Source organism: Cynocephalus volans, chromosome 4, assembly GCF_027409185.1.
Source record: "Cynocephalus volans isolate mCynVol1 chromosome 4, mCynVol1.pri, whole genome shotgun sequence".
NCBI classification, from domain to species: Eukaryota; Metazoa; Chordata; class Mammalia; order Dermoptera; family Cynocephalidae; genus Cynocephalus; species Cynocephalus volans.
The window spans coordinates 153,223,953-153,234,740 of NC_084463.1; the positions used below are offsets into that span (position 1 = coordinate 153,223,953).

The window sequence follows — 10,788 nt, forward strand, 5'->3', positions numbered from 1 at the left end:
TCTGGGACTGTTGGCAAGACAAGACTATTGAAGATGGAATCACCTGATTGCTTCTCTAGGAGGGGTGGATGCACTTAATTTCCACTGGCCTAAGAACATATTCATTAGGGTAGAGGCCAGTGAGCTGTTTTTTCTGAGTTAGGGGCTTAGTTAGACACAACTCAGTCAACTGGTGGAGCTGGGGAATAGGGAGAGGAATGGGGGATGGACCTCCTAAGAAAGCTCTGCCTGTCTTATCTCTATCAGGGGATGAAGAGGTGCATCAGTTCAGCAGGATTAAGGTTGTCTTCCCAGATGGAAGAACTAGAGTCATAGCCACTGTGAGCCCAGGTCTCAAGCCCAGGATCAGGGCATTGTAGTCTGTCCTGTGGGTGTGCTGGGATGAGGGCTGAACCTGAAGGCTGGGAACACCATGGATACTGGCCCCAGGGCAGGGCACACTCCCATAACGGCTCTGGTCTCAGGACAGTGATGTCTTGCACTGGCTTGGGTCATGAGGGTGGGGTGGGGAGTGCACAGTTTGGGCTAGTGTTCTAGAGTGATGCAGTGTGTGTATTCTCAGCTGCTCCTCACTGTGGAATATACTAAAAAGCATATGTACTTCACAGGGCCTGATTTTACAAAGCCTTTCAGTTTCAAATATTGACCTTGCAAGGATAGGAAATTTTCCTCAGGCTATCAGTCTGTGTTGCAAGATAAGAATTGTGGCACAGCACGTTGCTGGCTCAAAGACAGACTAGTTACTGGTTGCTATGTAAAGATACTGAGAAATTGCTGTAAGATCACTTAATTGCCTTACTGGAATGCCATCTGGCTTGTTTCACTGAAAGTTACCAGCCTATACTGTTAAACTATAACTCCACCTTTGTTCTCTTCCTGTAAATTTCTGGTCTGGAAAATAACTGCAGGAAGAGAACCCCAATTCGGCATTAATTTCCCAAGGAAGGGATCCCTCTCGTTTGAGGGTTCCAGCAGGAGATTAACCACTTTGGGGCCTCTCACTGCTCAGAAGTGATGGGCTTTGAGTAATCCTTTGCATCTCCATCACCCAGGGGAAGTGGGGTGACGAATCCGTGGGGGGGGGGCAAAGCAACGCAAAGCAACACCTCACACTTGACCCAATCCTTGCCCTGCCAAAGAATCTGTGGGCCTCTGTGGTGAGGATGGGGGTTAGTGTGGGTCCTCTCCCTACGTTTTTGCCACATGAGAAGGTTCTTCCCTGTGCTGATCCCAGTGTTGGAGACATGGTGGCTGAGGCTGTGTATCTCTCTCTCCTCTCTATGCCATCATCCTGGGTTTTGTGCCCCACAGGGCTCTCACCATTCTCATGCTGCTCTCCTGTGCTTTCCTTCCCCATGCTTCCATCAATATTTAGCTCTCTGTTAGTTGTCCCAGTCCTTCTCTGCAGGAGGAATGTGCCCTGGGCACCTCTTGTGCACCATCCTTGCCCTGATGCCTTCTCGTGGCCGTCTTATAAGGACAGAAATCATATTGGATTTGGTATCCCCTCCTATACCATATTAATTAATAACTAATTAGTAACAAATTCCATCTGAAACATCCTTATTACTAAATGAGGTCACATTCTGAAGTACTGGCAATTAGGACTTTAACATCTTTTTTTAGAGGAAAACAAATCAATCCATAAGAGCCACCAAGATTTTCTTCTATAATTACTTGTAAGAATTTTCTTAGAAGAAAGAATTCATTCTTAAATTTAGACCTACAACCATTTTGTGTTAACATTTGGGTGTGATTTGTAGTAGGAGTCCAAATTCATTTGTTTATTTTTATTATTATTTTATTACTTATCATTACTTTTTATTTAAAAAATTTATTTGCTTATATTTTGTTTAAACTAACTATAGGTTTAAGAGACGTTTTAAAAACAGAAAAATAGTTATCAATGCCCTTGTCCTAGATTTCTCAAATATTAACATTTTATTTTTTTATTTGTATTGGAAGGGTTGATTGTACATATCTGTGGGGCACAGCATTGAATATCAACACCTGTGTGCAATATGTGATGCTCAAGTCAGAATAATTAGTATATCCAACATTATTCAATGTAATCAATTTTTGTGGTCCTTAACCAATTCCTTCCTTAACCTCCTCCCCCTCCTTCCTTCCCACCTCTGATAACCTCAGTTCTGTTCTTTTGAAAGTTCATTGTATTATTGTGATTGTTTTCCTTCCTTCCTTCCTTCCTTCCTTCCTTCCTTTCTTTCATTCCTACTTATAAGTGAAGACGTGTGGTATTTCTTTTTTTGTGCCTGGCTTATTTCAGTTAATATACTTTTCTCCAAGTTCTTCCATGTTTCTGCGAATGACAGAATTTCATTCTTTTAACTCAGCAGTAAGAAAAAAAGTAACCAGATTAAAAAATAGGTAAAGGAGCTGAACAGGCATTTCTCAAAGGAAGATATAAGAATGGCCAACAGACATGAAAAAATGCTCACCATCACTAATCATTGGGGAAATGCAAGTCAACGCCACATTGAGATATCATCTCATCCCAGTTAGACTGCCGTTATTATTTTTAAAATTTATTTTATTTTATTTTAATTTTTTGGCCATTATTAAAAGGACAGAGAATAACGAATGCTGTCGAGGATGTGGAGAAAGGGAAACCCTCCTAACACTGTTGGTGAAACCATAATTAGTGCAGTCATTATGGAAAACAGTATGGAGGTTTCTCAACGGAAGATATGATCCAGAAATCACACTGCTGGGTATATATCCAAAGGAATGGAAAGCATCATGTTGAAGGGATACCCACACTTCTATATTTATCTCAGCTTTATTTATAGCAGTCAAAAGTTGGAACCAACCTCAATATCCCTCAGCTGATGACTGGATAAGGGAAATGTGGTCTATATACACAATTGTAGGCTAGTAAGTCCAAAATACGTGGAACTGGGTAATTTACAAAAGAAATTTATTGCTTACAGTTTTGGAGCTAGGAAGTCCAAAGTCCAGGGAAGACATCTGGTGAGAGTCCTGGTGATGGTGACAGTGACAGCAGGATACCACATTGCAAAATGGCAGAGAAGAGAGAAACTAATCTCCCATGTGCTCTTCTTTTAAAGCCCACAGAACAGTGCCCATGACCACCATTATTAATCTGTTCACTATGGCATGGTCCTACAATCTAATCACCTTTTCAAGGCCCCACCTTTCCTCTTTACATTGTCACAGTGAGGACCAAGCCTCTAACAAATTAAAGTTTTGGGGGGACACAATTCAGTCCGTAATAAAAGGTGCACAAATGGGACCCCTGCATGCTATTGTATTTGGTTTTTGTGTGCCCTGTTTTACTTATTTGCTTGTCCTGGCATATTGGAGAGTGTGAACATATGAATAAATCAAACATCATTAATAAAGTCTATGACAAATATTATCCAAAATTCTTGAGATCCCACTTGATCATCCTTATTTGGGTATTATATATCTGGCCATAATGTTTTCTTTTTTTAGATGACAAATTCTTGAAGAGGTAAGTGAATTACCTCTGTAATTTACATGCAGTCTGGGCCTTATAATGTGAATTATTGCATAGAGAAATATCTGAAAGGTATAAAACTGGGTTACTGTGAATCCCACAACTTTATTTATTTTATTATATTTTTTTAATTTGGAAAAAGTTTTTTCTCTCTCTATTTTATTCACATAGCATATCTTATATAAAACCAGGGAAGGGAAGTAAAGAACGAGGTACATGCATTGTAAACTCTTTGTCTTAATTCCACCTCTTAGAAGCAATAATTAGTATAGACTTTTTTTTTTTTTCAACTGGCTGATACATGAATCCAAACCCTTGCAGACTTCTTTTTCAAAAGACTTTTTCCATTTGTATCCCACAACTTTAAAAGGTCAAGCCTAGAGACAATGTTGCCTTCTCTACCACCTTCTTGAATGCATTTTTGACCTCTTTGTTCCTCAGGCTGTAGACCACAGGATTAAGCATGGGGATGACCATAGTATAGAACACAGATGCAATTTTGTCTGTGTCCATGGAGTGACTGGAACTTGGCTGGGAGTACATAAAGATGACTGTCCCATAGAATATAGAGACCGTAGTGAGGTGAGAAGCACAGGTGGACAAAGCCTTTAGGTGTCCCTCAGCTGAGTGCATCTTCAGGATGGTGATAAATATGAACAGGTAGGAAATCAAGATAACCAGGAGAGCAAAAAGGGTATTGAAGCTTGCCACAAAAACAAGAATCAGCTCACTAACATGTCTATCAGAACAAGAGAGAGCCATAACTGCTGGGACATCACAGAAAAAGTGATGGACCAGATTGGACATACAGAAAGAAAGACTGAATGTGTTCCTGATGTGGATGGAGGCATTTATGAAACTATAGACATAGGAGCCTATGGCCAGATGAGCACACATACTTGTTGTCATGGTGGTGGTGTAATGCAGGGGTTTACACACGGCTGCATAGCGGTCATAGGCCATTGACGCCAAGAGGAAATTTTCTGCAGTAGCCAAGGCCACAAAAAAGAACATCTGAGCTGCACACGCATTGTAGGAGATGGCCTTGTCTCCTTTAAGGAACCCAACCATCACCTTGGGAGTGACAGCTGTAGAGTAACAAAAATCCACCAAAGACAAGTTACTGAGGAAAAAGTACATGGGAGAGTGAAGACCAGAGTCCAACAGAATCAACACAATCATCCCCAGATTCCCAACCACAGTGATGAGATAAATGAGAGTGAACATGATAAAGAGAGGAAACTGCAGGTCTGGGACATCGATTAGTCCTAGAAGGTTGAATCCAGTTACTTCTGTATTGTTTTCCATGGATGGTATTTGTGAATCACAAGATGCCCTGTAACTATACAAAATAAAGGAACAGAGTGATAAAAAGATATTGAAGTAAGATTGAAAATTATGTATCTATGTATGTATTATATGTTATATATACATTACACATATATATGCATTATTTCATTATAGCAATATTTTTTACTTTGAGATCCTTGATATCTAAAGTATGGGCCTGATGATAAAATTTAATGTGTAAATTATCCATAGAGTTACACACTGCTGAGGCTGAAAGATTTTCATGGATTATTTCCTATCATTTAAATTTTGTAAATTTGTAAGCTGCAATGTACAAAATATAATGTCTTGATTAAGATGACTTGTCTGAATTGAACATATCTGTCAATTCAGCTTTTTAGGACTTCCAGTCAAGATGGCAGAATAGACAGTCCCCAATGTCAGTCTCTCCCACAAATCAACCAATTTACGACTATAAAAAAGCAACAACAGCCAAGCTGGGGACACTAGAGCTCAAGGGAAGAGGAGAAGATACCTATGAAGTGCATGAAGGCAGGAGAATCCACGATAAGAGAAAGAAAAAACCGTTCTTGACCATTTTGAATCCTGGCTGCTTCCAGGCTGGAGCTGCTGAGCACATGGAGCAGGAGCTGGCAAAAGCCATAACTGCATCCTTCAGATGAAGTTGCTTGGAGGTGGCAGGAGAGAAAAGGGTCTTGGTGGCCCCCAGGCTGGCAAGACCAGTAATAGGGTTCCAGTGGACCCACATAAGACCAAGGAGCCACAACAACTGAAAAAAAAGGAGCCACTCAGAAGCCAGTGAATCATTGCAAGGGACCGGCACACAGCCCACCCCATGGAAAGTGTTTGGAGCACAGGAAGTGGGGGAGACGGGCCCACTGGGGGAACACTGGGGCACAGCAAGGACATCTGACTTGCCCCTCCAATCAGCATAGGACCATTCAGAGGAGACTGGTCAGGAATATAGAATTGCATGGGGTGCAGTTTGATGAAAAGACTCAGGCCCAGATCAGAGTTTCTACACAACCCAGGTGCACCAGATTTCTCTAGACCTGGAAGTACCTATAATGTTAATCGTTAAAACCTGAGCTGCATAAAAAGCCTTCTCTAGGGAATCAGCAGTAAAGCAGCAACTTAGCTTAACTGCACAGCTCAAGTACTGGTCCCTGTAGGAAGTCCCCCCATTTTAGAAGTAAGCAAAGGACAACAAATTAGTGCCAGTGCAGAGTTTAAGTGATGGGAACAGCAAATAATCCAACATAGAACTGAAAGAAAAAACAAAGTACCCACAACTAGAGACAAAGTTTGATATTAACTAGTAAAGGCCTCATTTCACCACAGAACACCTAGGACACCTAGGACTGGAAGTCCCCTGGGCTACCAAGCCAGAAAGGGGGGAGGGCCGGGAGCCTCAGCTATGCCCCCGACACCCACAGCCAGCCCAGTGATGATCACCAAGCCGCTGCAGGAAGTGCCCTGGGCTCTCCTGAGCTGAGGCGGTGGGGGGCTGAGGGCCTTGGCCATACCCTCCTGCAACTGCACCCATCCCAGCAATGACCAAGCCACCAATTGAAGACCCCTGGTCTCCCCTGTGGGAATGAGGGGTGTGCCACAGGCCTCAATCCTGTCCCTCCTCCTTTCTCCTTCTTCCATCTGATTTCCTTCCCCTTTCTCCTCTCTCCCTTCCTCCCAACTGCTCCACAACATAGAATGTAAAAAAATGATATTAATAAAATTTTATTTAAAAAAAAAATTTTTTTAATAAAAATTTTTTCCCTTGGGATTGATTTTTTAAAAAATTTTTTTATTGATCAAAATTGATTATACATATTTTTGGGGTTCCTCATTGAGATATGTTGATCAAATCAATATTACTAGCATATATATTGTGAGAAATCATAATTATTATTTATGCCCCTTGTCCAATCCCTCCTCCTCCCCCTTCCGCCCCCTCCCCCCTCTATTTGCACTAGATTTCTTCTCTCCCTGTGAAAGAATAAGGGTTACTCTGTTGATTCGCTGCCCAAATGACCTGTCCAATGCTGAGAAGCATGATCAGGTCCTCCAATACTATCACTGAGCAGATGCCTCTTCCGTCACTCTGGAATGGGCTCTGTGGACAGAGACATCCTGCTCCTTTCTTTATCTCTGCTGGTGACTCTCTTTGTGTCAATGCACTCCAGTGGCTGATGGAACATCTGCATGGTGGTTGTGGCATCTAGCTGCCTTTGTGGCAGCCGTGGTTATCGTGGTGGCTATGGTGGGCCACCCACATGGAGGAGACGTTTTAGCCTACTCCTTGCTGGTGGTGGTATGCCTGGTTGTGGGGAGAGTCCGATCCCTGGCTCCTTACCCTGGGTCCCTGGGTGGGCCCTGAGGCACTAGCATGGTGAGCCTGGTTGTGGGAGGGGAGTCCGGTCCCCTTCTCCATACCTCGGGTCCCTGGTTAAGAAAATTTTTTAAAAAGGAAAAAAAAAAATCCAGCTTTTCAAAGCCTAATAGATGCTTAGAATTCAATGTTGCTCTTGTGCCTAGAACTGCTTTAGATATTTTGTATATATATTCATTTTTCCTTCTAAACAACTTTGTGAGATTACTTAATGATATATCCATTTAACTTATGAAGCACAGAGTTTGAGTATTGTATGAGTATTTAAGTAGATAAAATTATAACTGTCAAACCCAAGATTTGTACATAGGCAGAGTGGTTCTTAAGTCCACTGATCTTAACTGAATTTAAAAATTAAATTAAAATTAACTCAATTTACAATTACTCCTTGTTTGCAATGTTCCAAACTCAGTGTTTGGGGTCTCACAGTGAAGCAACTGAGAGATATATATGCATAGTAGATCTGGTTGGACAACAGCAGCAGTAGGGACATATGTAACCAACAGAAGCAGTTATGAGAGGAAGGCCCAACATTGGGTACAGAGCTCGGGCTCTGGAAAGAGGTGCATATCAGCCCTACCAATTACTACCTAAGAGTCAATGGTTCTAAACTAACTACCTGATTTTCTTCACTCCAATTGAAAATTGTGATGTTGAGCATTTTTTCATGTGTCTGTTGGCCATTCATTTATCCTCCTTTGAGAACTGCCTATTCAGCTCCTTTGCCCATTTTTTAATTCGATTACTTGTTTTTTTGCTGTAAAGTTGTTTCAGTTCCTTGTATATTCTGGATATTAATCCTTTGTCAGATGTATATTTTGCAAATGTTTTCTCCCACTCTGTTTGTTGTCTTTTTGCTCTGTTGATTGTTTCTTTGGCTGTGCAGAAGCTTTTTAGTTTAATATAATCCCATTTGTTTATTATTCCTTTGGTTGCCTGCACTTTGGGGGTCGTATTCATAAAGTCTGTGCCCAATCCTACTTCCTGAAGTGTTTCCTCTATGTTTTCTTTAAAGAGTCTTATTGTTTCAAGATGTACATTTAATTCTTTAATTCATTTTGAGTTGATTTTGGTATATGGTGAAAGGTACAGGTCTAGCTTCATTCTCCTACATATGAATGTCCAATTTTCCCTGCACCATTTACTGAAGAGGCAGTCTCTTCCCCGGTATGTAGTCTTGGTGCCTTTCACTCAGCATATGGGAAATGCAAATCAAAACCTCTTTGAGGTACCATCTCACTCCAGCTAGGATGGCTAATATGCAAAAGACTGAGAATGATAATGCTAGTGAGGATGCGGAGAAAAAGGAACCCTCTTACACTGCTGTGGGACTGCAAAATGGTGCAGCCTTTATGAAAAATGGTATGGAGTTTCTTCAAACAATTACAGATAGATCTACCATGTGACCCAGCTATTCCACTGCTAGGTATATACCCAGAGGAATGGAAATCATCATGCCGAAGGGATACCTGTACTCCCATGTTTATTGCGGCGCTATTTTCAATAACCAAGAGTTGGAACCAACCTAAATGCTCATCATCAAATGAGTGGATAAGGTAAATGTTGCATATCTACAATAATGGGATTCTATTTTGCTATTAAAAAAAAAGTGAAAACTACCATGCACAGTGACATGGGTGGACTTAGAGAAAATTATATTAAGTGAAATAAGCCTGGCACAGAAAGAGAAATACCTCGTTCTCATTTATGGGGGCTAATAAAAATAAACAAATAAATGGGGTTGGGGAAAGAAACAACAATCACAACAATTCCTTGAACTTGTTAAGACAAGTGAACAGATATGATGTTGATGGGGGAGGAGGAGGGGGAAAGGAGGAACTGTTAAAGGGACGCAAAAATCAACTGCATTGTATTTTGATAAATTAAAAAAAGAAAGAACAAAAACCAAATTGAAATTGTAATAAAATCTACCTAGAGATGTTGTGAGAATTAAATGAGATAATGCATAAAAACAATGAGTAAAATGCGGTGTTTATTAAAACTTGATTAGCGTTAGGTGTATTAAGATGAAATGATGACCTCTGTTTGAGAAAGGTGGGTGGTAACATGCAGGCAATCAGGTGTGGATGAGTTTTGAAATGTCATGGCTTCCTTCTTCAATGTGCATTGAAAAACACAGTTGGTCCACTGAGATGTTGTGTGCCTTCTAGTGTTTTTCAGTTCTGTCCTACCTGCATGAATAGAAGTTTAAGCCATTCCATGTGAGCAATTATTTTGCTTAATTTCTTCCTAAAATCCATACTTTAGCTTGGATTAAGTTTCTTCTTTTAAGAACTCATTCTTTCACTCATTACTGTCATCCTACAGTTGAGTCAAAAAGTTCAAAAGTTAAAATTTTTTAGTTTTTTAGAATTAATTTTTAATCGATTCATTGTAATTGTGCATGCTTATGGGGGTAGGATTTGGTGTTGTAATACATATAAATGTTGTATGATGATCAAATCAGGTTATTTAGCATATCTATCACCTCGTGCATTTATCTTTTCTTTATGGTGAGGACATTCAAAAGCCTCTTTTCTGGCCATTTTGTAATATTCAGTACCTTGCTGTTCACCATGGTCACCGTCCTGTGCAATAGAACACCAGGACTTAGTCTTCCTATCTAACTGTAACTTTGTACCTATAAACCAATCATAATTAGTTATGTTGAGCATTTTAAAATATACTTGTTGACCAACCAAATGTCTTCTTATGAGAAATGTCTATTAAGGTCTTTTGTTTGATTTTTAATTGAGTTATTTGGTTTTTTACTTTTGAGTTATTTAAGGTCCTTATGTACTCCGGATATTAACCCCTTGTCAGATGTTTAGTTTACAGATATTTTCTCCCACTCTGCAGGTTATCTCCTCATTCTGTTAATTGTTTTATTTGTTGTGCTTAGTTTGATATAATCCCATTTGTCTTCTTTTGCTTCCGTTATCTGTACTTCTGAGGTTTTTTTTAAAAAAAATCTTTGCCCAGCTCAATGTTGTAAAGTTTTCTTCTAGTAGTTTCATAGTTTCAGATTTTATATTTGTCTTTAATTCATTGCTTTGTTTTGATAGAGCAGTGCATGTTTTGAAATTTTTAATTTAAACATGTTCTTTTTTAATTAATTAAATTTTGATTATACATTTTTAGGGGGTACAGAGCTATCAATATTTATGTACAGTATGTGATGATCAAATCAATATTATAAGCATGTTCATCATTACAAATCATAATTACTGTTTGTGTCCCTTACTCAATTACTCCCTAACCTCCCTCCCCCTCTCCCTTTCCCACCTGTAGTAACTATAGGTCTGTTCTCTCCTGAAAATTCAATGTTTTATTGTGGCCTTTGTTTGTTTGTTTCTTTTCTTTTTTCCTCTCTCTCTCTTTCTCTCTCTCTCTCTCTCTCTCTCTCTCTCTCCCCCTCTCTCTCTCTCTCTCTCTCCCCCTCGCCCCCATTTCTCTCCCTCCCTTTCTTTCTGTTCATCTGTCTTTCATTGTTTGTTCCCATTTATGAGTGAGGACATGCTGCATTTCCCTTTCTGTACCTGGCTTATTTCACTTAACATAATTTTCTCCAAGCTCATCCACATTG

The 10,788-nt window shown here is 40.0% G+C and overlaps 1 protein-coding gene across 1 annotated transcript; it reads right to left on the minus strand.

The window, feature by feature from the left end:
* Positions 1-3,865: 3,865 nt before the first annotated feature.
* LOC134375281 (olfactory receptor 5B2-like) lies at positions 3,866-4,813 on the minus strand. Its single transcript, XM_063093586.1, has one exon. It carries the CDS (start codon positions 4,808-4,810, stop codon positions 3,866-3,868), a length of 945 nt encoding a protein of 314 aa, XP_062949656.1. The 5' UTR covers positions 4,811-4,813.
* Positions 4,814-10,788: the final 5,975 nt, after the last annotated feature.